The 25325-nt window shown below is 32.3% G+C and overlaps 2 protein-coding genes across 2 annotated transcripts; both read right to left on the bottom strand.

Moving 5' to 3' along the window:
* Positions 1 to 2094: 2094 nt before the first annotated feature.
* LOC143258620 (acyl-coenzyme A diphosphatase FITM2-like) lies at positions 2095 to 6112 on the bottom strand. Its single transcript, XM_076517844.1, has 2 exons — positions 4972 to 6112; positions 2095 to 2234 (listed from the first exon to the last, which is right to left on the bottom strand). Exon 1 carries the CDS (start codon positions 6071 to 6073, stop codon positions 5090 to 5092), a length of 984 nt encoding a protein of 327 aa, XP_076373959.1. The 5' UTR covers positions 6074 to 6112; the 3' UTR covers positions 2095 to 2234; positions 4972 to 5089.
* An 8484-nt stretch (positions 6113 to 14596) lies between these two features.
* LOC143258609 (U6 snRNA phosphodiesterase 1) lies at positions 14597 to 23680 on the bottom strand. The gene is made up of 7 exons (XM_076517821.1): positions 23221 to 23680; positions 20204 to 20352; positions 19402 to 19585; positions 18137 to 18190; positions 17303 to 17408; positions 16290 to 16370; positions 14597 to 14795 (listed from the first exon to the last, which is right to left on the bottom strand). Exons 1-7 carry the CDS (start codon positions 23661 to 23663, stop codon positions 14679 to 14681), a joined length of 1134 nt encoding a protein of 377 aa, XP_076373936.1. The 5' UTR covers positions 23664 to 23680; the 3' UTR covers positions 14597 to 14678.
* Positions 23681 to 25325: the final 1645 nt, after the last annotated feature.

The following is a 25325-nucleotide window of genomic DNA, read 5'->3' as shown; positions in this document are numbered from 1 at the left end:
TCCTAGGTCATCTTCAGGTTAAGAAAGAGTTTGAATGTGACCTTTGATGGACACGTCTTAAGAATGAGAGTATAATTAATAACCTGACATCCATCTGCAATGCCCTCTACAATCTAATACCTGTTTATACTCATATCCATCAACGGTCACATTCAAACTCTTTCTTAACCTGAGGATGACCTAGGAAGGTCGAAACGTTGTTCTCTCCTTATCAGTAAAAGTGTTAATACTGATATCAGACGTTCTGAGATGCATTCTAAACTCTCAATTAACACTGACGTCAAATACTATTACATATAACAGTTATATAAAATGTAATTTTTGAAGCTCTTTGGCAAGCCCCACCCCACCTATAATTCTAAAAGCTTATCATGATAAGGTTAGATTCCAATATTTTCAGTGGTCAGAACACAGATGCCAATTTTACACTTCACAACAAGTAAAGATGAATCAGCTTAGGAAGCCATACTTATGAAATGTTGATCGTTAAACTTAACATACACAAAGAACAGATTGTTTTCACCAGTTTATTAATTTTATCCTGTAGGTATAATGTGTAGCCTGCAAATTCAGATTATTTTGTATTGTCTAGGTATGTATGTTGAAGGTTAAACATTGTGACATGGTGTACTCAGGATTTTACATGACAAAAGCTTTGTGAATTCGATACATTTTCAAATCTATCACAACTAACACTAGCACCTCTTAGTGGTTTAGCAGTGAGCTTGAGGTGTCATAATGCTAAAAAATGAGGTTCTTCATACCTGTGGTAGACAGAGTACAGACAGCCCAAAGTTATAGTTTAAAATGTTATTTATTTAAAACTTGCATATCATAACTAAAATAATACACTTTGATTAGTTTGGTGCATTTAAATCACATATTGTTTTAGTTTAACATCGAGTAAACACTTAATCCTTAAATTAACAAGTGTTTCCATTTTTCTTATAAAACAATGAATTTTTTTCTCATATCAGCTAAATAATAATTTTAAGCCATTTTTTGTCCTGGTCAAGTCAGCATGTTTTTACTTCAATAACTCAATTTTTATAACAATAAATAACTGAAGTATAACACACAATTACTCAACAATCCTGAGCATGACGTTAAGTAAAACATGTTATAATTATTAAACATAATCCAACATTAAGAGCTTCAAACCTATTAAAAATGAGCATAGTCCATGGCCAATTCATGAGAAAAGGCTCTTACTACGTTTTTTGAATAACCCGAAAGCTGATTGAACTATTTCACGTCAATACACGAGTAAAGAAAACTTCAACCACAATTATTAAGTTTTGCCTACTTATGAGATTGGCTGACCTCTCTGTTCTGTAACAATTGTATTGACAGATGGGATTCAGTAAGAGGAGTCTTCCTTTTTATTTACTTATGTCCAGACAACCTTGAGTGCCAATTTACCGACAAAATGTTACTAATGCTGGTATACCAGAATCCAGTACTACCTACATCACCAAATCTTCTAAATTATACTTAGGAAAGGAAATCTCTAACTTGTACAAATATCTGAGCCCTTGCTGTTGATTAACCTCTGAGTGGTAGATACAGAACCAAAGTGATACCACGTTCTAGCTATTGGCATATTCAGGCTTTACCTGAATGTTTACAACTTATCTAGATACAACCACGTGTAAAATAGTTTCACGAGAAATCTGGAAAATCGTGCACATACCTGATTAAAGGTATGTTCAAAAGAAATTATGGAAGGTTGAAAATAGTGACTACTTTAGATATTATAATTGCTTGCTTCCAAGTTCAAGTTTCTGTATCACTGGTTGAACCTTCAATACCTCACCCTGTGTCATCAGAAACAGTTTCACAATGTTTAGTTGCTTCTTGTGCTCAGGACACAGTTGGGTTGTATGGTTCTGTATTTCAAGAACTGATGTAAAAATTATACATGTGTGGGTGGTTTGACTTTTATCACCTTAACAACAATCAAATATTGGTTTGGTTTCCTTTTATAATGACGTTATAAGTACCAAGCACCAGCATGTGAAAAACTAAACCACCCAAATGCAAACTTGTCTGTGTTTTCAAAGTTTAATTATTAGTTGTACTATCCAAATCAAATCTACCTACTAAATGCTACAACTATATAATGAGCTAGTAACATGCATTCATACAAAAACGATCTTTGTGTTTTCATATTGTTCATATTTTCTTGGATATGCCTTGTATCCATCTGTTTAAGTCCCTAATGCACTGTTGACCTGTATACAGATAAATAAAATATGATTACACAAACTTATTTCCATTAGAAACACTTAAACTCAACACTATCTTTTTTCTTTACCTGGAGAGATACTATGTGGAGCATAGTTAGACATGTTTTCAAAGTCACATGCCTTTTCTTTATGAACTGGCCGTTAAGTTTCTTTAGCAATAAAACAAGAAGAGTATAATACAAATGAATGTGAGGCTAGATGAAGTTGTGAGGCTAGAGGAAGTTGAATCTCTTAACACATCACTGTGAAGTCTCAATGAGGGTTAGAGGAAGTTGAATCTCTTAACACATCATTGTGAAGTCTTATAATTCCTAAAAACACCAAAGTTACAGCTGTGATATTTTAAAGTAGACTGGCTTTACTTGAACTCAATTTTCACATAGTCCTTGCATGTAACTACAGAGACTAGAAGAGGGAATACAACAAGAATAAAACTCCTATAAAAGACTGAATCTCTTATATGATCCAATAAATATTGAGTAATAAATATAGTAAAGAATCACAACCCTTGTTAAACCACAACAATCCTGTGTTTACTTCAAATAGTCACATTTAAACACCAAACTGTCAGTCATAATAATTCTGAAACACTGTGACACGTGCTACAAGGCATTTCAAAATGTTAACACCAACATCACAACTACATATCATGTTTGAATAAATCAGACAATTTAATCACATTTATTCTGCACATACCAAAATAATCACTTTTCACATTCCCTCTACGTGTAGTGAAATCTATCAGTTAAAGAACATTGGATATTATACAACTTTGAATTTCAATGAGTGATATAATTAAATTTATCAGTAGAAATAGAAATCTTTGCCTTGATAACATTGAATTCAAATATAAAATATCACTTATTCCCAATTTTAACACCTTATTACAATTATTTTACTCCAATTTACAAATTACTTTTAGATTTGTCATGGCAAAAACCACATTAATAAACTCACAGTTGTGATTAATTCATCATAGTAATAAATAGTGCATGCACTATTGCATAATATCAGTTGTGTTTCACATTCATATTTCATAACTTTGTTCTATTATAAATAGTTCACGACTATTACTTTATCGAAGTAGAAAAAAAAAATTCATTATTTATAGCAACTACTGATAATCCAGGAAATGCATGTTTCAGACTTCTAATTTTTCACTTTACCACTAGAAACAAGATAGTAAATGGGCACTTGGCTCGCAGCCTGTAATAAAACAAACACACCACCTAATGGTGCCTACATAAATATAAGTTTCTATTTGTCTGTTTTATTTACACGACAAATTAACTACTTTCCAATTTTTAAAATTTGAATTTTTTTTGTTTATTGGAAGAATAGGTAATAGAAGGCATCACAAAATGAAATTCAAAATTATTAAATCTACCTCAGATGTACTACGTGAAAATATTTACAAAAATGTTTCCAGCAATTCAGATTTCTTTATAATGTGATATACAGTTGTTACATTATCAAGTGTATTACTATCACTACTGTGATTGGAGGAAGTTACATACGGGGATCAGATCCATAAACATTCAGTGACGAGCATCGATAATTAGGTATGCCATTTTTACATTAGAATGCATTACTTTATCAGTTAAGTAGTTTCATAATAGTGATGGTTCGACTGTCTCGGGAAATTTAGGATGGTTCTAAATCCATGAACCAAACTGACCTTCAAAAATAATTTATATACTCAAAATATTGAAAACAAATCTCAAACATTCTAACCAATACTGTAAATGAAAGTAAACAGATGAGTATTATCTCCTATTGTTGACATGTCTATATTTTACTTTGACATGGAATAACACTATCCTTCACTTTAGAATTAAATAACATTATCCTATGATTCACACTGTTCATAAAAATCTCACTTTCCTTTGTGAAATATATTTTTTATAAAAGGTAAGATAATTATGTGAAGGTGCTGTAAGAAATTCAACACGTTGACAACTTTCAACGTTAAGTGTATGATTCTTTCATCACACGTTTAACAATGATTACGTGTAACCACATATATATATCAAATAATAAACGTTCAGGTTACGCACACTAGGTAGCATGATGCAGTTAAACCTTTAGGTTACACACACTAATGCACTCAAGATAAAATGGCAGGTCAATAACACAGGTACCGAATTTATAAAACAGAACCCATTTACCAGCAGATATAGAAACGTAATAAACATTCTGATTTCATATGAGTTGTTTTTATAAGCTGCATTTCTAATTGGTAGTAATAAACACATTTACACATATAACATACACTGATAAGGATAGACTGTAATACTGTGTTGTGTATGAATTAAAATAAATACAATGAGATAATTTAGTTTTTTTTCACACTCATGTGAAGTTACAAAACTAAGTGGTGTTCTGGTTTTATGAGATAACGTGTTGAGTTTTTAGGTTTTTTTTTTTAACATCACACGTTTATAACTTAAAAACAATGAGGTACATAGGTACATGCAGTATTGTGTGCAGTTTTAAATGCAATTTTTGGGCAGATTCTTATTTATGTTTGCACTCCATATATTAAAAATGCACTTAATAATTATGGCATTACTTTTAGCACAATTAAGATAAGTTGCACTTAATTCGTATCTAAGATATGTATAATGTTTTTAATGGTTAATTATGAAATGTGAATTACTTTTTGTTTTTGTTTCAATACTTAAAAAAAAAAACTAAAAAAAATAATATTCACTGTACTTACCACTTCAAATGTTTAAACCTTTCTAAAAATTAAAATTATAATAAATTATCGATGAGTAAATACAAGTGGAACAAAGTTACAATTTGAATTTTCTCACTGCATTTCAATAAAAGTACGTTTACATAACTTGTCTAGTCTGTAAGTCATGGTAATTGAATAAACCAAACCCAGGAAGACCAGGCGACTGTTTAACTTGATACCACAAACGATAAGTAACAAACCACGTTCCAACTGCAACCGTGTTTCCAACTAATTTCTGAACCATGTTGTGAAAATAAAGAGCAGTGGCCATGAGCATTACGTCCCACAAAAGTAGCAAAACAGTCATCAAAACAAAAGTGAACCGCACATATGGTGTAAACTGCTCATAAGATTTTTTCAGTTCAGACATCTGTTGTTCCGACAGTGTTTTTAGTGGGCTGTCATCTTCAAACTCATCATTTCTGACAATTAACTCTCCAATGCGTTCCCATCCTATAATACACTTTCCTTCTTCCATTATAATTAAGCAACAATAAATCAAGAGAAATGTATGCCCTGAAATATCAAATCCCATCCATTTGTACCCATATTCTCTACACGAATCTTTTGTTTTATATTTCTTTCCTTGACCTTTCATTTGGCATTCAGCAGTCCACACCTCAATGTATTCGAAGAGACTTGTGAAACAAAACCACACTAAAGTTCCGACCAATAGTCGACTCACGTGTTTACGGATAAGCACTAAATCATTACAACAGTATACTCTACTGGTTAAATATACGAATACGGTAACTACCAAAAGTGTCCAACCCCATCCAAGCTTGACAAAATATTGGTTCATAAAATTGTCTTCTCGTGAAAAATAGGTTTTTGGGAAAGGGAGGAAATCACATATCAAAGATGCAAAAAATACAACACCCGTATATACACATACTTTCTTTTCTGGTTTTATCAAGACGATCTTCCGACAAACATGCATTAATAACATAATTCCAAGCTGCATCAAAGTAATAGGGCCTGGAAGGGGCTTTCTGCCAGCTGTATGAGACTTTATCGAATGGAAACTTTGCCACTTTAAACCTGTTGACACAGAACGAAGTTGCTTCCGTCCACCCGCCATGATGATGGTTTTAATACTACGTTCGAAGTTTATCAAATACGACCTATGAAATGCAAAAATGGAGAAACTTTCATTTTAAAGAGTAAATATATATATATTTATAACATTAAAATAAAACTTTTAATTAAAAAGTATTTATATTTCCTGTTTCTGAGTTACTACTGCAGAGATGCCAACCATTACGATTTTGGTGTATACATTACGACTATATGCCCATACAGACAAATATTACGACTTGTTGCAACTCTCAAATTATTATATATTATATAGGCCTGTACAATAAAGTGATAAATTGTTCCTCCAAGGCTTGAAAGAAGTGAACAGAAATTTCTAGTGAGATACAAATAAATTTTTATAATAAATAAAAGACATAATCCAAATGGCTACTTGCGGTAATCATGTTTGTGCTTGAAATAATAAAAAATATTTGTATCTCCGACGTCTACCTATAGTTTGAGTGCAGTGCTTCTCCATACTGGGTACATGGGGGAATCCATAGTTACGTCATCAGTGCTTGCCAGCCAAATCAGCGTTCGCGTCGATGGGTATTTCTCGTTTTGTAAGCGGCATAGAAACACCAATGCGATCATTCACAAGATGGAAAAAAAAAAAGAAACCTCATTCACCAGATTGTCTTGTTTCTGGTAAATCTAAAAGGATTAAAACTGTGATTCAAAAATTTAGGAAAGAGTATAGTGCAAAATATCCGGTCATTGCATCAAAAGTCAGTGACAGTCATGCGTTTTGTACAGTTTGTCACATCGATTTTTCTGTGGCGCATGGTGGGATAAACGATTATTCCAGACACACAAAATCGGCATCTCACCAATAAAAGACTAAGGCGAAGACGAAAACGATGCAGATAACGACATTTATGAGTAAGAATTCAGAATATGAAAAAGAATTTCAAAAGAATTTTTTAAAAATTTATTTATTAAATACAGAAAACAGTCATAAATGAGCAATTTATAACAGTAATAAATAATAACAGTTATAATAATAATACAATAATAAACAGCTTAGAGACATTGGTCAGGCCTAGTAGCCGCAAATGATAAAGGGCACAGTTGGCTGTGTGTAAAATTATTTTAACTATGAAGAGAAGCAGTTAGGACCGTGAAAAGTATACCAGTTATATGATGTATATATAGGCTTACCATAGGTACCGGTGTCCCATCCGGTTTACTAAGTTGTCCTAGTTGACACTGAATTGCCTCGGAATGTCTCGGTTTTTGACGAAAAGGCATAAACTGCAAAAATGACAAACGGAAAATGTTAAAAATCTGCATAGAGTCCTGACCTTTTGTTGACAAAAATAATTTTTAAGTTTTAATTTTATTTGTTGATGGGTAGAGGGAGCCATAGTGCTGTAGAATGCAAATTTTCAAAGGTATTGCATCAAACGAAATTCACAGAGCTAATACGGTACCTGTACAAGCATAATGATTCACTTGTGGGCTACTATTGGGGGTATGCGCGTAACGGCACCTGCCCAAGCGGCATCATATACAAAGCTTTCTTTGAGGAAGTGTTTGTGCTTTGCGATTGCTTTATTTATTACAGTTGTTGTTGTTTTGAATTAAGCACAAAGCTACACAATGGGTTATCTGTGCTCTGCCAACCACGGGTATCGAAACTCGGTTTTTAGCGTTTCAAGTCTGCAGACATATCACTGAGCCACTAAGGAGCATTTATTACAGTATTTATTATATTAGTCATACTGTACACATTGAATTATTTTCGTTCTTTTATTTTATAAATTAATCTTAGTCATAATGTTCAAAGCTGGTAAAAGAAAGTGCACATTCAACAGTGAATTAAAAAAGAATATCCATTCTTGAAAAAAAAATTGTGGCAAGAGAGACAAAGTCGAATATTTGCAGTGTTCATCTGAGTTGTTTGTTTCAGATTGCGGCTGCTCAGACATAAAAGACCATTTGAAAAGTGCTAAACATGCAGCTAGTCTTTCAGTAGCTACTCAAAGTTTGAGAGTTGATGTGTTCTTCAAAAGAGCTGTACCTGAAGAAAGTGACTTGTTAATAACTGCCAAAGAAGCAATATTTGCTTATCACAGTGCTGACCACAACATAAGCTTTAAAACAGCTGATTGCTCTTACAAACTGATAGCAAAATTATTTGAACCAAAGTTCACTTCTGCCAGAACGAAGAATGAGGTTATTATTTTGAATGCAAAATAGCAGCCGAGGAATTGAAGAAAGTCTTAATGGAGGTCCAGTTCGTTTCACTTACAGCAAATGCTTCGAACCGAAAGTATGCCAAAATTATATTTGTCATGGTGCGATATTTTTTGCCAGAGGAAGGAGTGAACGTAAAACTTTTAGACTTTCAGTCGGCTCCTGGAATGGCATTAGAAATTTTGACGAATTGCTTGGTGTCCACTTAAAAAAAAAAAAAAAAAAAAAAAAAGATGTACAAAACAAATTTGTGCTTATTGTGGTGTCAACTGCAATACAAATTATGGAAGTGTAAAGAGAACAAGGAAAATAATGTATATAGTCGATTGAAGAAGAAACTTGGCTGTTGGTTGTGATGCTCATATTGTACATAACTGTCTCCAATCTGCAGTTGATGTCCTTTTTATTGAAGTTGAAAACTTGGTAGTCAAAATTTACAAGTGTTTATATATTTACAGTGTGCGTGTACCACACCTAAGAGAATTCTGTGAGTTTGAAGAAATTGAGTACAAGAAGGTTCTCCAATATGGAAATACGCGATTTTTCTCTTTGTTACTAGCTGTCGAGAGAATTCTCTAGATTTGTGAAGGACTGAAGTCATATTTTTGTTCACAAGAACAGCGCCCATTGTTGATAAAAATATTTTATGAGAGTAAATGTGAAGAAATGTATCTATGGTTTGTTCAGTAAAGTGATTTTAACCATGGAGTAAACAAAACCAACTGCAAGTGATATTGTTGTAGAAGTTAAGTTGAAAACCAACCTGAAAGAAAGACGAGATAATAACTTTATTCCCTTGAAGTAAAAAAAAACCAAAAAAAAACCTCAGTGTGCTACAGGAAGAGGGAGGAAGTCAGGTAGACTTGATTAGGTAGGAATTTACCTGTTTTTATGATTGCTGCCTGTCTTATATTGAGTTGTGGGAAAACAGTTTTGGTGGTGGGGAATACTTTGTTTACATAAAAAATTGCGTTTTCGTGTCGCCTGACATAGAAGCAGCTGCTGAAAACATTAATGAAACACTTGGAATCACTGTTGATGAAATTGTTCTTGTTAAATCATCAAAATGTGACGAGTGGAAACAGATTGTGAAGAAAAATGGATAGAACTTTTGAACCACATCTGTACCTAATCTCAGGCAAGTTATGGAGTACATTTTTTGTTAATAAGGCACTTCTGCCCCTGTTGAAATAGTATTTTCAGTGATGAATAGCACTTGGTCTTAAGAAAGAGGTCTAATGAATAAATCAACAGTAAAAGAACAGTTGCATTGTAAACTCAATATTGACTTGAGTTGTAATGAATTCTTTGGAAAAATAGAAACTGATAAAGATTTTTTGAAGAAAGTTCATTCAAGTGAAATATATGAATGGTCACAAAAAGTGTTCAGTGAAAAATTAATAAAATTTTGATGTTCCTTGTCTTGCTGAATTTAAATAAATGTTAGAGATATAAACTTCCACTCTTCCTTCTTTTTTGTGGCAACATTAAAGTTTAAGGGGTGTTAGGTTATGAAAGCACTTCTTTATTATACCTGTGCCGGTATCTATAATAAAAATTGAAATCTGTCCCGGTTTAAGGCTTGGAAATTATGTTAGACCTATGTATATAGCTTTAGAATGAAGACATCAACTAGGGTTAAATTCAACACCTCTTATCAAACAAATAAAGAATGATTTGGGTTGACGATAAATATTGATTTCTGTGGATCGTATGTAAATAACTGCCCGCGTTCTTTTCCTGGCCAAATACACATTTTAACACAAGTAACCTTCAATAAAAGAAAAACATAAATTTACAATTTAAGTTCTGTTAAACAAAAAAAAAAAAAAACAATAACGAAAATTATTAAGAATATATTGTATTTCATTAACAACATATCGAACTTCCACAAGGAAGCCCGATGTGGCTTTGCTATAAGAAAACACATACATCCCATAAATAATGTTTATCATTGTTGAATTCCAACCGACCTACTCAACGTATGTTACCTCCATCAGTTTAAAGTGACACCAACAGAAAAAGGAAAAATATTTTTGAAAATTAATCATTATGTTTTATTTTAAATAGCCAAGAAAGGCACGCGTAAATATGGTTCTTTCGCTGGACGTTATTTCTAGAAATAACACGCGCACACACATACAAAAAGTACAATATAGTAAGTTGTTGAATTAAGCACAAAGGTACACAATGGGCTATCTGTGCTCTGCCCACCACGGGTATCGAAACCCGGTTTTTAGCATTGTCCGCAGACATACCGCTAAGCCATTGGTGGACTCACTAACGTAAGAGCAATATTTTGTATTAAGATAATAAAAATAATTTCTTTGTTCTACAACAACAAAATAAAGAACAATTGAAATAACTTTGAAGGGAAAGTGTATTTGATAAGCTAAAACTATTTTATTTTTGAGTATATTTTAATGTATGTACGAATTGCATTTATGTTATACTTTTTGAAAAATATGTATACTCTTCAAAAAAAGAAACGCAAAAGGGATATTTTTTTTATTTTAAAGAGAAATATGTGTAATAACGTTACAAGCTCAAAGTATGTGATGTTACACGTGTTAAGGCACTGATTGCCAGACCAAAATGGCAATAAAAGTTGTGCACTTTGAAAACGGAGGAAAACATCGGATTTTTCACCAAAACGCATTCGTGTTCAATAAATTTGTTTGAGAGATCTGCATGTTCTGCAAGTGAAACATGTGCAAAATCCCTATAGAAGTGACGGGTTCTCGGTTTCCATAGCTCAGTGTTAAGCCACCGACACGCAATACAGTTACGCCAAGACTGACTGAAGCACAACGCAACAACGCCATTGGTCGTTTGTAAGCAGGCGAATCTCGATCAAATGTTGCCAGAGCTGTGAATGTCCACCAAAGCACCATAACAAGGCTATGGAATCGTCACCAACAACATGTATCAACTTGTGACCGTCCACGATCTGGCAGACCTCGTGTGACCACGCCCGCACAAGATCGCTACATCCAGTTACGTCACCTTCGGGATAGGACCACCACTGCGATATCTACTGCCTTAACCATACCAGGGCTGCGTAGGATTTCCGATCAGACCGTACGCAACCGTCGACGAGATGCTTAGGCCCCATCATCGTGAACGTCAACAACGTTTTTCAACATGACAACGCCCGTCCTCACACAGCCCGACTCACCACTGTCTTCTTGAGACACCACAACATCAACGTTCTTCCCTGGCCCTCCAGATCACCAGATTAAACCCCATCGAACATCTTTGGGACTAGTTGAACCAACGTCTGCGACGGCGACAACCTCAGCTTTGCAGGCTGAGTGGACAGCCATTCCACAGGATGTGATTCGTCATCTCATCGCTTCCATGGGCAGGAGATGCCAAGCAGTTATTGATGCTCACGGGGGGCATACTCGTTATTGACGTTGAGTGACGTTAAACTTCAACTAGTGAGCGTGGACTTCGCCTTTGCAGACTTTGGATGTTCAGCAGTGAATGTGCAAAGTTTCACACATGTCATACAGAACTACCCGGAATAAACTTGTTAACAACTTGTCTCAAATTTTGCCTTTTGCGTTTCTTTTTTTGAAGAGTATATTTAATTCAAGTTATTTACGTTTCGTTGAAAAGTAGTATTTAAATGGTATTCCTACGGATTATCTCTAAAAGTGTACTACGAATAGTGACCCTTGATGTCACAAAACCAATAGTACGTAGTAAATAGAGAAAAAACCAGGCGTTCTGGGATTGTAGTTTTCTTAATTAGGTACAGAAAATTATCATAAGCCATGTCTAAACTAACACAAACTGTGGGTTATCTTGAAGGGGAGAATTGTTTTATTTTCATACTTAATAGAAAACTTAAAATATATAGAGCTCTAAAAAATACCATCGAAACGTATGGTGTGCCCTTAAATGGAGTTAACAAATTTCGTGTGTTATATAAAAACAAATGAAATGATTTAGTAGAACACAATAACCACGAAACAAGTATCAATTACAGCAGATAATTTTCGTAATTATAAGTTGTGAAATAAAGAGTTGTATGTAAATGTGTGGTGAATAATAGAACATGAAACACTAACATGATTTTTTCGTACAGTATGTTATGGTTTGATTTGTTTTGAATTTCGTGCAAAGCTGCACGAGGGTTATCTGTGTCAACTCTTTTTAATTGAAAGACTAGAGAGGGCATCTGGTCATTACCATCAACTACCAACTCTTGAGTTATTCTTGTACCAACAAATAATGGGATTGATCATAACACTATGACATCCCCCATGGCTAAAAGTGACAACACGTTTGGTGTAACGGGGATTCGAACCTGCGACCCACATATTGCGAGTGAAGCACCCTAACCACCTGGCCATGCTGGAGCCCATCTGTTATGATTCATACTCTACTCTTACTTTGCTTTCCCTCGTCACGTCATCGACTTCATTCAGGTTTTACTCATTACTATTAGGAATTAATTCATATCAACTTAAACATAAGAAATTGCTGTTTATTACTAGTAATCGATAACACAGAGGGAGAAAGAAGATTTATTTCCCACTGCTAAAATATAACTTTTGCTCCTTTCCCTCCCCAGATAACTTAATCTATCCGTCTTCTTATCTTTTCTTTCTTTGAACTCCTATCTTTTATGTTCTTTTCCTAAACCCTTTCCAAACCAGTTTCTTCCTTTCTGACCCTGAACCTGTTTCCGACACGTCAGATTGTAACATTTCATAATCACAGATCTTAAAATGCTCATAGCACATGACCTTAAAACATAGCAGCCACTCACTTCAATCATTTTCTACTTAAAGTACCATGGCCCTCAAATTCCTTTTTAAAAAAACCCTCTCTCAACTTCTACCAATGACCCTTATATCTTCATAACACAATCTACACATTCCGACACTCAGAAAATGTAGTACACAATAAATACGCACTAGTTGTTACACATTTACATTAATTGTAATACGTGTTATATTTCTCAGTTTTGAACCCTATTTTATAAGTACTTCAAACCTATTCAATAAAACAAGATGTTTGAACGAATTTATACTCAGCCACTTCTCTGTGATGACCTCTAATACTGACAAAACTACCATAAATATAAGAGTGATACAAGAAAAAAGTTCAGCAGATAGCAAGTTTTTGTTTTTAAACAAAAGAAAAAAACTAATTCATACTAAATGCAATAAGTACTGTTGCATTTGAAATATTTACATATTTATCTTAATAAAAAAAATGCTATGCTCCCCATAGCTTAAAGGTAAGTCTGATTATAGTATTAAAAAGTGGATTTCAATACCTACAGCGAGCAAAGTACAGCTAGCCCATTATGAGGCTTTGTGCTTAACAAATAAAGATACTACAAAAAAAACATTTACCACTATGGTTATTTACTGAGTTCACGTTTTTAAAAAGTCCTTCACAATTTTTGTAAGTTCTGACTTCTTGTAGTGGACTATAAAGATACAAATATACCAAAATAATTTAGCTCTGATAATTCTGAGAATGGTATTTAACAACATATATTAACTGTTCTTTCAAGTATATAAACATTATACAAATAGTATCTGTATTCTACAACATGCAGGCTTGGACCATGTGGAGTGTTTCATGAGGGCTATCTGCACTAGCCATCCCTAATTTAGCAGTGTAAGACAAGAGGAAAGGCAGCTAGTCATCACCACCCACTGCTAACTCTTGGGCTACTCTATTACCAACGAATAGTGGGATTTACTGTCACATTATAACTCCCCCACAGCTGAAAGAGCGAGCACATTTGGTGTGACAGGAATTCGAACCTGGGACTTTCAGAATACGAGTCAAGTGTCTTAATCACCTGACCATGTGGAATATAGTCGCATAGTTTCATAGCATAACATTCATTTTCCTCACCGAATCATGCTATAGTTTGATCATATATAAAACCCACAACCCTATTATATAATCATGGCAAAGTCAATGTTCACTTTGGTATAAAAAATAAAACTGTTTTAATATTCAAAAATTACACTTTACCATCCTATTTTTAATATTATTATGAAATTAATCTTCTTGGCAAATAAAAAATATGTTATATCCAGTTTGTTTGTTTTTAACTACAGTTTTCTAAACTAAACAACTCAGATAGTTTATATAGTTCCATCATAGTTTTAACTTAGTTCCATCATAGTTTTAACTTAGTTCTATCATAGTTTTAACTTAGTTCTATCATAGTTTTAAGATAGCATTTCCATCATTCGTTTCCTTATCAAATTTTTTAAAATCAAAAACCTGGAAGTTTAAAACAATTTGTACCAATGTAATGATTTAGAAATCTATTTTTGCAATTGGATTAAAATATATATAAAGCTGTGGTTTTATTATACAGAATACATTTTGACTTATTTACAGGATCAAATGTACAACATAATTCCTCAGGAGTTTTGTTTTAAACATATGTTAAACATTTTGTTTCCACTTTTACAAAGAACTTTTGTAACAGGGAAGGATCTTTTCTTAAGATGTTCCTGAACCCAAGTCTGGAGAACAATCTGAAAGAGTAATGAATATACATTTGTAAAATGTTAAAACAAGAACAAACTTCCTTAATTGTATTTCTTTTCAATTTTCTTCTTAGACTTCAAAAACTTGTTCGCTGCTCTTTAAAGCCTGTAAAGCAAGTTTTTTTTCTAAATATGTACAATTTATTTAGATATTTCAACACCAGAAACTACATTTTCTCAAAGACTGCCCCGCAAAAAAAATTCTGTTAAGTTAGTAAACTGAAAGCTAAAATAAAAAATAATGTAGCATAATAAACATAAGGCAAGTGCTTCAGTTTTCTTCAAAAGTATTAGGTGAAAAAATATCCTCAAGTTCTCAATAATTTCGAGTCATAAGAGTTCCGAGGATTGAACGTACGAGTCATAATCATAATTAAAGTGGTGAATTTAGTTCATTTTTGTGGCGTTTTTACAGTATGATGTATAACACTAGAAAACAAATTCACAGAAAGCAAGCACATCAACAATACCGACTGCATCAGATATTGTTTGACGTAAATATTAAGTTCATTTTACCCTTACATTTCTCGTGAATGATGTTATTACTCTAACCCTAAATTAGAAGGCAATGATCATTTTTAGTTTTATCATCTCAAACTCCACTTTCTTTTCAGGGCACAAATAAAAATTTGGTGTAGAGAAAAGACAAATAATTAATTAAGATTGACTACATTTTTTGGCTCATCTGAAAACTTACACCTGACATACCTCATATTAATTGTTTACCTGGACATTATGATAGGTTATTTTACCTTCGAAACTTTCACTCTTTCAGCCAATAATACTAATTTATGGAATTTTTCTAAGCACTTTGGTTTGAAAAAAAACCCAACAACACTGGTAACCATTGCACATCATGAAACATATGCTAGTTTAAATACTTTCTACTAGGTGTAACTGTCATATTAATTACCGGTAAATCGATTAATGTATTCAATAACAAATCACAACTTTTCTAGACTTACCATTCAATATTTAGCCTAGTGTGTTAAACTGCTTACAATGAGCAAAAGTGTAGACAGCTATATTGTGACATGTAATCTAGATGGCCACATTGCCTATCAGGCAACACAATAGATAAATGATGCCGTGAAACAGTAACTAACTGGATACATAACTGATGTGTATGCAGCATTTACAAAGCTAGTAATTTTGGTGTAGGAATACTTTATTTCATGTAAGGGCGTGTAGAAACATGCTGAGAATGCAAGATATATCGAACTTTAAAATCACTCAGAGATAAGACCACTTCACTGTCTGCCTTCAAAATCTCAAGGAAGAAAATAAAAGTTAATATTTTTATAGAGATAATTAGTTTTTCTTTTCTGTTTAAATTATGTTTAATAAAGGTTGGTTTGTCAGAAGAAAATACATTAACAAAATCCAATAACATTTTTATTTATATTTTCACAATTTCAAACCTCTGTATTCTGAACATCACATGGTAATCTACACACAAGAATCTCAGAGTTCAATACTAACCTGAAGGTCAGGAAGAAGGAACATCACTTCTCTTGTCTTGTTTCCAACACACCACGCTACGCTCATGTGAAATGATGGATCCTAGAGATAAGGCAAACAAACACAATTTGTTAATAAAACCCAATTTCACAAAAATGAAACTCCTAAAATCAGATCTGAATGGTGCAAGACATAGTTTTCTGATTGAGTTTCTAGTTACTGTGTCATTTTACAAGTGAAAATAAATCAACAACACTGAACCAAGAGTTTTCACGCCACATGTAGAAACGTTCCTAATATGAAAAAAAGCTTGTAAGTTTTAAGACACACAACATATAAATTCAATCTCATATCAGTAGTGACTACATCTAGTTAAGTTACATTTTTTGCTCTCTTTATTTATAAAGATAAAAATACAATGTTTCATCAGTTGGATACTAGGTATCCTTGCTGTTAAGGATATTTTATTGTATTGTTAGAGATTGCATTAGGGTTTTCAAAATGAATACTCTTAGTGACTGAGTAACCAAACATTGTATATGAGTCTTGCGAGTACACGTGACAGACACATGACAAAAATTGTATATGAGTCTTGCGAGTACACGTGACAGACACATGACAAAAATTGTATACATGAATCTTGTGAGTACATGTGACAGACAGATGACAAAAATTGTATACATGAATCTTGTGAGTACACGTGACAGACACATGACAAAAATTGTCCACTTGCTCAGATGAAGACAACCTTTCGTCAATCTACCAAACATTCAACTGGCCATCTAGTGTGTATGGACTGTTATCAGATACACATACAAAAAAAACTGAGAAAAAACTCCGACTGACAATGTTTTGTGAAGTGTATGAACTCCTGATGTTACACGTAGCTAAAACATGGATGTCAGAATAAAAAAAAAAGTGCACAATGTGTAAATGTTGTTCCATTGTTTCAATATAGGCAAATATTTATGTGCAACAAATACATTATTCTGCATTAATACAACTTCTGTATATATAGAATATCAGAACAGTACCTTATAAAACTGTGGCAGTTTAAACTCATCTAAGCAGTCATTCACTCTTTCGGTCAGTTGTTTCAGACAGTTTATTCCATGATGAACCTTCAATCCAATGAATGTCCTATCAACAACACATTTACATAACTAGTTAAAAGAGAACAGTCATACGTGAGTTTTAGATTACTTGTACACATAGTTTACCAAACTGTTATGAAACCAAACAAACAATGGATATACAACTTTTTAATCTACACGAACAGAGTCAAGTTTCAGATATTAATTTTATTAAATGAACTTCTAAACTGTGAATTGTAGAACAAAGAGAAATTTTGTTTTAAACATTAAAATCCTATATACAAATTACTTTAACACATAATTGAAGCTTTCTGGACTCCAATAACAAATTGCTATAATTCTTGTGCATATTTTACTTATACTGATGAGTGAACGTTAGTTGAAGTAAAAACACCAACAAGTGAATTTTAATGTAAAGATGTCTACAGTGTAGGTTTTGCCACTGCCTTTTTCAAGTGCATTTATTTCAAACTTATTTACACAAAACTAAATTTATTCTGGGACTTATCCTTCAGCTTTCCAGTTTTAACCATAATTTTTTTAAATCAAATTTCCAAAATGCATTTTGGTAAACAAATTTAGGACAAGTGTTGACCTGTACATGTGTGTTAAAAAGTCATTAACAAAACAGAATACTTGAAAAGAAAATAAAACCAATATAATCAATTACAGATACACTCCATGAACTGTGTGTATATATATATTCCTATATTCATGGAATTGGTAATTTTAAAATCAGCACTCTTTATGAAAGATATGATGCTAAAAACTCACCGTGTTCCCTGTTGATTTTCATACACTTCCACCGAATCAAATGAAACAGTGAAACTACAAAAGAAATACCATACATAAGTTTTTATAAAAAACAGGATATATTTTACACATTACACAAGTTTTCTTTTCAGTTTATGTTACAAAATTTACTTTGTAGTATTACATTCAAAACAACACTAACCTACAAAAATGCTGACCCTTTTTACTACAAAAAACATTTTCCTAATATGTTTTGTTCTTTTTAACTTGTTTATAAAACAACTTAGTAATATCAATACTACAGTTCTAAACATGAAGTTTGTCAGAATAATGTTTTTCTACTAGAAGGTAAAACTAATTGTATCAGTTAATATCTCATTTCAAAAGAATTATATAAATATAGTACTATTAATTCAGTAATTCAGGGTAACTGATATTTTTTTCTATGAGGAATACATGCCCTCTATACTTACAACGTTTAATTAAATGTTCACTATTTGTTCATAAAACTTGGATACTTGATACAGATCATCCAAAACTACCTCTGTTTTGTGGTACATATTAAGGTAGCAAGTGCACACATCCATTACTTTCTTTATTACAGAAAAATAACAAAAAATTATATCGTTTGAGGTTAAAAACTTCCCTTAGTTTGTTTAAACTTACCAAATTTTCAAAAATAATTAATTAAACAATTGTACATAGCAACGGTTTATCTTGTCAATCATGTTTAGAATAATGACAAATCCTAACACGAAATTAAACATGCTTTAAATATAAGAATAACAACTTTAACCTAAACTGTAGAACAGTCCAGTGGCTGTGAAATTTCAAATAATTTACCAATATTTTGAAAATATCTAATGTTACTGACTAAATGAGACAAAAATAAATAAATCCTGTCTTTGCTGTGATTTAGGTTAACAGTAAAATGATTTTGTATTTTCATTTTCATGACTGGAAAAGAATCATTAAGTTTTTTCACAAACATTTTATCTGGTCTATAACTACACAAGTACATTGAGTTTTTAAACAATTTTTATAACTTCCAATATATAAAAAAATATAGATCTATAGTATACTTTATCTTGCATATACATAACGTACAAAACCTTGTATTCAGCACTTACATGATTTTGTTACAATGTACATTATTTAACCATGAATACTTAACGTACATTTAGATTAATAACAGTGATAAGTGAGTAAACATTATATAAGTTTATGTGACTCATCAATTAAATTTTGCATACAAAATAAAGATGATATGGACAGAAATAGAATACTTTGGAATTTCACATAATGCAGTTTTAAGACTATCAATGAATGGTTCTATCCAATGATGGCGTAGTTGCTGAGTGTGGGATAAACTAAGATGAAAATCTTCCGATAAAGTAAATCTCACATCCTGCTGAAGTGCAACACCCACCAGGAGGTTACTCAAATTGAGAAACTCTGGACTTGGAATATCTGAAAATATGCAGCTATTTCAGATAACAATAAGTATATCAACAACAGAAAAACACATTCAGTTTTGAAAGTTGCACAAATACTGAGATATAAAAATGTACAGATAAACACACACACACACACACACATATATATATAACAATTAAAATGACAAAAATGTTTTTTTTTAATTAAAGCACTTTAAGTTAAAGACTAATTTCTCTGTAGTAATGTACACCAATAAAAAGACACTGAAAGCATTCATAGTAACCATCTTCCTTCATAATTAAAACGAAATGCAAACTTGCATGTTTTAATTACTACACTTTGGCTTTGTCAAGACTTATTTGAAACCTATGTATTTCTATGGTTATTTGCAGTTTCTATAAACTGATATAATCCATAAAAAAATTTAAAAATCAGAGTAGATAGACAACTTGTGTACATAAATAAAATACCAGTGTGTTCATATGTTTACATATTAGAAAAGAAAAAGTATTATACACAGAGGTCTTTAATTGACCCAAGTATTCAGCTTGGACAAGTCTGGGTTTAATAGTATCAGTTAAGGTGGTGATGTTTTGTGTAGATATTACACAGTACATTAATGTCACTTACATGTACTTTACGTATACTTACAAGGCACGTAAACATAAGTTGCCCACATGCCACGTTCGTGAGGAAAGCTGCGAATTCTTCCTTCATGTTGCTTGGTGTCATCTTTACAGGGTTTACTCACTGTGTCATTAAACATATGTAAAACTTGTTCTGGAACTTGTAAACGGGGTCTGTTATAAACATCAATTATTATTATTTGTTTGGTTAAAGTAAGGTCATATAATTCTGATCTCTTCTTATCCTATCGTAAATCCTAAAGTTTTAACTAAGTATTTTGTGTAACCTGAAACATATATAAATTAAAATTTAAATACACAACAAAGTATCTTAATTAAAAGATATTATCATACTGAAACAACTTCAAATACATTCTTTAAACATCATGGTTAGTAGTGGATCTTTTCCTAAAATGGACTTAAGACAACCTTCTGGAAGATTTATTCATTAAAAAAAAAGTTTTTCTCTTTTATCGTGATCTTGATGGAAAGCATTTGAGCAATATTATCTTAAATAGTTGAATACAAGTGTTTCTTGATTGGTTGGTTTTTGTGAACAAGACTTGTGATTGGCTAATTTTTGAAAATGCAAATGTTTCTTGATTGGCTGGTTTTTGTGAACAAGGCTTGTGATTGGCTAATTTTTGAAAATGCAAGTGTTTCTTGATTGATTGGTTTTTGTGAAGAAGGCTTGTGATTGGCTAATTTTTGAAAAGTTTAATTCATGGTTTGTTGACCTTCATTCCCGAGTCTCTATTACATGCAGTGATTTTCATTCTCACATGTGAAGCTTCTTTTATTTTTTTAGTTTTTGTGTTGTTTTCTTTGTCCATTATTTCTTTTAGTGTCAGTTTATGATGACCTTTGTTTATAATGTGTTTAATGATAGCAGAAAAAAATGGGTTTCATCAATCTTCAGTATCTTTAAAAAAGATACAAGTTAAACCACCAAACTCTTCTAGAACTTGGTAAATAGACACTATTACAAACAACGTTCTTTACCATGTGGCCAAATCACAAAGTTGTTGCTCTTCATACAATTTCAACATATTGCCCTTCACAGTAGCTGAGTACTGCTGATAAGATGAAACCTTAATACAGAAGTAGACTAGTATGGCACATAGAATACTAATTCTGTAACTGTGTTCATGGAAAACTTGTTTCAATACAGTGAGTTTCAGCTCTTTGTAGTTTTTTTCATATGAGGTTAAGTTTAAAAGCTGGAAAGCATGTCTTCATACCACAACCAGTTAGCAGATTGTTGGATTCAATTTGTAGTATTTTCATTTAAATGGAAAATGGAAGACCTTAGAACAAAGATGTAAACAAAACCAAAATGCTGTAAGATTTATGAAGCCAAACCCTTACGCTATCGCTGAACATATAATAGACATAAGATGAATTACAGACTGACACAAGAGTAAAATAACTGATAAAGAAACACATAAACCAAAATAATAATATAGAAATTAAACTCCTAAAGTTAAACTACATGACTTGTTCACAAAGCTAACTAATTAGGAACCACCTTAATTATACTAATCAGATCACATGACTTGTTCACAAGGCTAACTAATCAGAAACCATATCCATTCTACTAATAAGATCACACTACTTGTTCACAAAGCTAACTATTCAGGAACCACCTCAATTCTACTAATCATATCACATGACTTGTTCACAAAGCTAACTAATGAGGAACCACCTCAATTCTACTAATAAGATCACATGACTTTTTCACAAAGCTAACTAATGAGGAACCACCTCAATTCTACTAATCAGATCACACTACTTGTTCACAAAGCTAACTAATCAGGAATCACCTCAATTCTACTAATCATATCATGACTTGTTCACAAAGCTAACTAATGAGGAACCACCTCAATTCTACTAATAAGATCACATGACTTGTTCACAAAGCTAACTAATCAGAAACCACCTCAATTCTACTAATCATATCACACTACTTGTTCACAAAGCTAACTAATCAGGAACCACCTCAATTCTACTAATCAGATCACACTACTTGTTTACAAAGCTAATAAATCAGGAACCACCTCAATTCTACTAATCAGATCACACTACTTGTTCACAAAGCTAACTAATCAGGAACCACCTTAATTCTACTAATCAGATCACACAACTTGTTCACAAAGCTAACTAATGAGGAACCACCTAAATTCTACTAATCAGAACAGCAGTATAAAAAGAGCTCTCCATAACAGGTGCTATACAAGAAACATACATTCTACACATCAACAGATCTAAATCACATTCATGAAAGTGCATCATAATACATGTTCAAGTTTAGTTACCACACATGAAGGGAAAAGCAAATTCCAGGTGAATATTTCACAAATTTCATAATCATACTATTAATTAAATAACTGTAAGCCAGTTAATGAGTATTACAGAACAAAAAATAAGGACAGAAAAATTACTGGCTGTTGCTACTGGCACAAACAGAAACATTGAAAATAAAAGCCACAAACTCACTATTTGAATCCACCAGTGGCAATCACTGCTACAGAAACACTACTGATACAAACATTGAAAGTTCAAAGTACTTCATATGACTAACCCTAACAGTCATGTAACTTGTCATGAAATGGATGATACAAGCAGCAGAAAGGAAAAGTTGACAAATACATGCTTGAACAACCATTTCCTCTTCTGGAAAGTTTAAAAATGTCTTTATCACTTTAAAAAGTCCATAAAAAATATAATCACAAAAGAGCAGGTAAAATGTACTTGAATTAGTTGATTCGTCACAGTTTGAATATACATATTACAGTGTACATTATGTACACTATGACTGTAAACTTACTAACTGATGCATGACACTTTAGACTTCCCGACCTGTAGTTTAATTTTCTTTTATTAATGTTAATAACGTTATTGTGATTTTAAATTCCATCATCTTATCAGTCAAAAGGCACTCTAAAAATAATTTATCCAAATTTCGGTGAGCTTTGTTAAAAAATGAAGTTAAAACTTAAACACAGAATTTTATTAATCTTTTTAGTATCCTCGAAATCTCACCTTTTGGTTTTGTGTTGCTTTTCTGTAGTCTCACAGTCATAATGACAATTTTCTGTAAAATAACTTTCAGTTTCAGAAGTATGTTTGTCTTTCTTTAATTTCAAAGAATCATATGTAGGTTTACGGTTAACACTTTCACTTGAAGTTATGGTTAGGCCTACTTTTGTGGTGTTATTTTCTGTAATTTCAGTCTTAATTGGTTTAGTTTTCAGCGAAGTGCTTTCGGTTTCGCATTTTGCTGAAAGTGGAAATAATCCAAACGACGAAGAATGAATTACTTCTTGTGGCTCTGTATCAACGTCATTAGTTACTCTGAAAGTTTTCAGATTTTCTGAAGCACATACATCGTCTTTTCTGTTGATTTCGCCCTCACTATCACTAGAATAACAATAATTATCTGCGATTGCTGCTAAACAGCCTTCATAATTCAAAGGTGAGGCCATTTTTAAAACTGGGGCGTCACCTATCATACAGTGAAGTAAAGAAAGGAAAAACAAAATTACAGTATTTAATTTCTAACTGGTTATTTTAGAAACTGTTAAGATCATTTCAGATAATTTTATCCTTTACGCTATTGAACCATTGGATTTTATCATTTTGTGTGCATAATATATTTATTTAGCTAACGCAGAACATATGTAAAGTTATGATAATGTTTCTCTGGACGGCTAATATGGCTATTAACACTTTTACCAAAATAAAGCAGAGAACAACGTTTCGACCTTCTTAGATCAAAGTTATTTGTTGGCTTATTCTATTCTTACAAAGTTTTCGAAATTATGTTATTTATTGATTCTTTGATAGATTGTTTGGGCAGAGTATTCATGATGAAACTTTGTAGAATGGACGGCAACTGAATGTTGTGAAGATACAAATGTGGAGGTCGACGTTTCGAAAGTTTTCCGCCTTTCGTTATTTATTGAAATAGTCAAGTAAATGAATAACTAAAACACAATAGGATTATTTTTTAACTTTTATTATAGTAGTGAAAAAGATTAATGTAATTTTTTTATATTTTTTTAAATTCCAGTAGTTCAAATAAAAAAAATTCTTTTTTAATATAGTTGTACAAGCCGAACTGTTGCTCTGTAAATCATGGTAACTTTTGTACTTACAATGCTAAAATCTGAGTTCGTTTCCCTGTGGCGGATAAAGAGCTTGTACTCCATTGTTTAGCTTTGCGCTAAAAAACTAAATATAACGAACCAAATTTGCGTCTTTATATTTAGATACGATGTTAACATTCATTGTTTTATGTTTTGTGTTTTAACATTTTTTTCAGAGGAAAGTCCGTCTTAAAATAGTTCAAACTTATTTTGTAAAAATATGTTTTATAGTTATTTTAAAATGCATGTTTCAAACGTGTGAACTTACACCATTTTTATTTACACAACCTCTAGTGGTCTCCTGTAAGTATGTTCATTGTGTTCTTTTTTTAAAAAAAAAAAAGTTAAAATGGAAATACGTAGAACATTTAATAGGGAAATGATTTAAACTTTATCTTAAAAGCAAATTACATTAAAATCAATTTTTCACAAAATTCTAGTATTTTTTTCTTCATAACATATATTCATACCATGGACATTTGAAATGTTTTTGTTATAAGATCCAAGCATATGCGTTAGGCCCGCCGGTTCGAATTCCTGTCACACCAAATATGCTTGCTCTTTCAGCCATGGGGGCGTTATAATGTAACGATCAATCCCACTATTCGTTGATAAAAGAGTAGCCCATGTGTTGGCGGTGGGTGGTGATGACTAGTTGCCTTCCCTCTAGTCTTACACTGCTAAATTAGGGACGGCTAACGCAGATAGCCCTCGAGTAGCTTTGCGCGAAATTCAAAACAAATCATACCAAATTCTAGTATTATATGAAGGCCTATAAATGCGCAATGTCTCAACTTATTCATGCAGTTTCTTTCAAGTTTTTAAAAGTAATTTAGCAATTTGTGACAAATCGTATCAATAAAGAATAAAAAAAATCCTTTTTCACATATACGGCTTTACATTTCTAGTTCCTTCTTCACTTTGTTGTAAAAACTTCTCTCACTCTGATAAATACGATAAACAAATTGTCATAAATTTTCATTTCACTGTTGATATTAA

Source organism: Tachypleus tridentatus, chromosome 1 (genome assembly GCF_004210375.1).
Source record: "Tachypleus tridentatus isolate NWPU-2018 chromosome 1, ASM421037v1, whole genome shotgun sequence".
NCBI classification, from domain to species: domain Eukaryota; kingdom Metazoa; phylum Arthropoda; class Merostomata; order Xiphosura; family Limulidae; genus Tachypleus; species Tachypleus tridentatus.
This window is presented reverse-complemented; position numbering and strand designations above follow the sequence as displayed.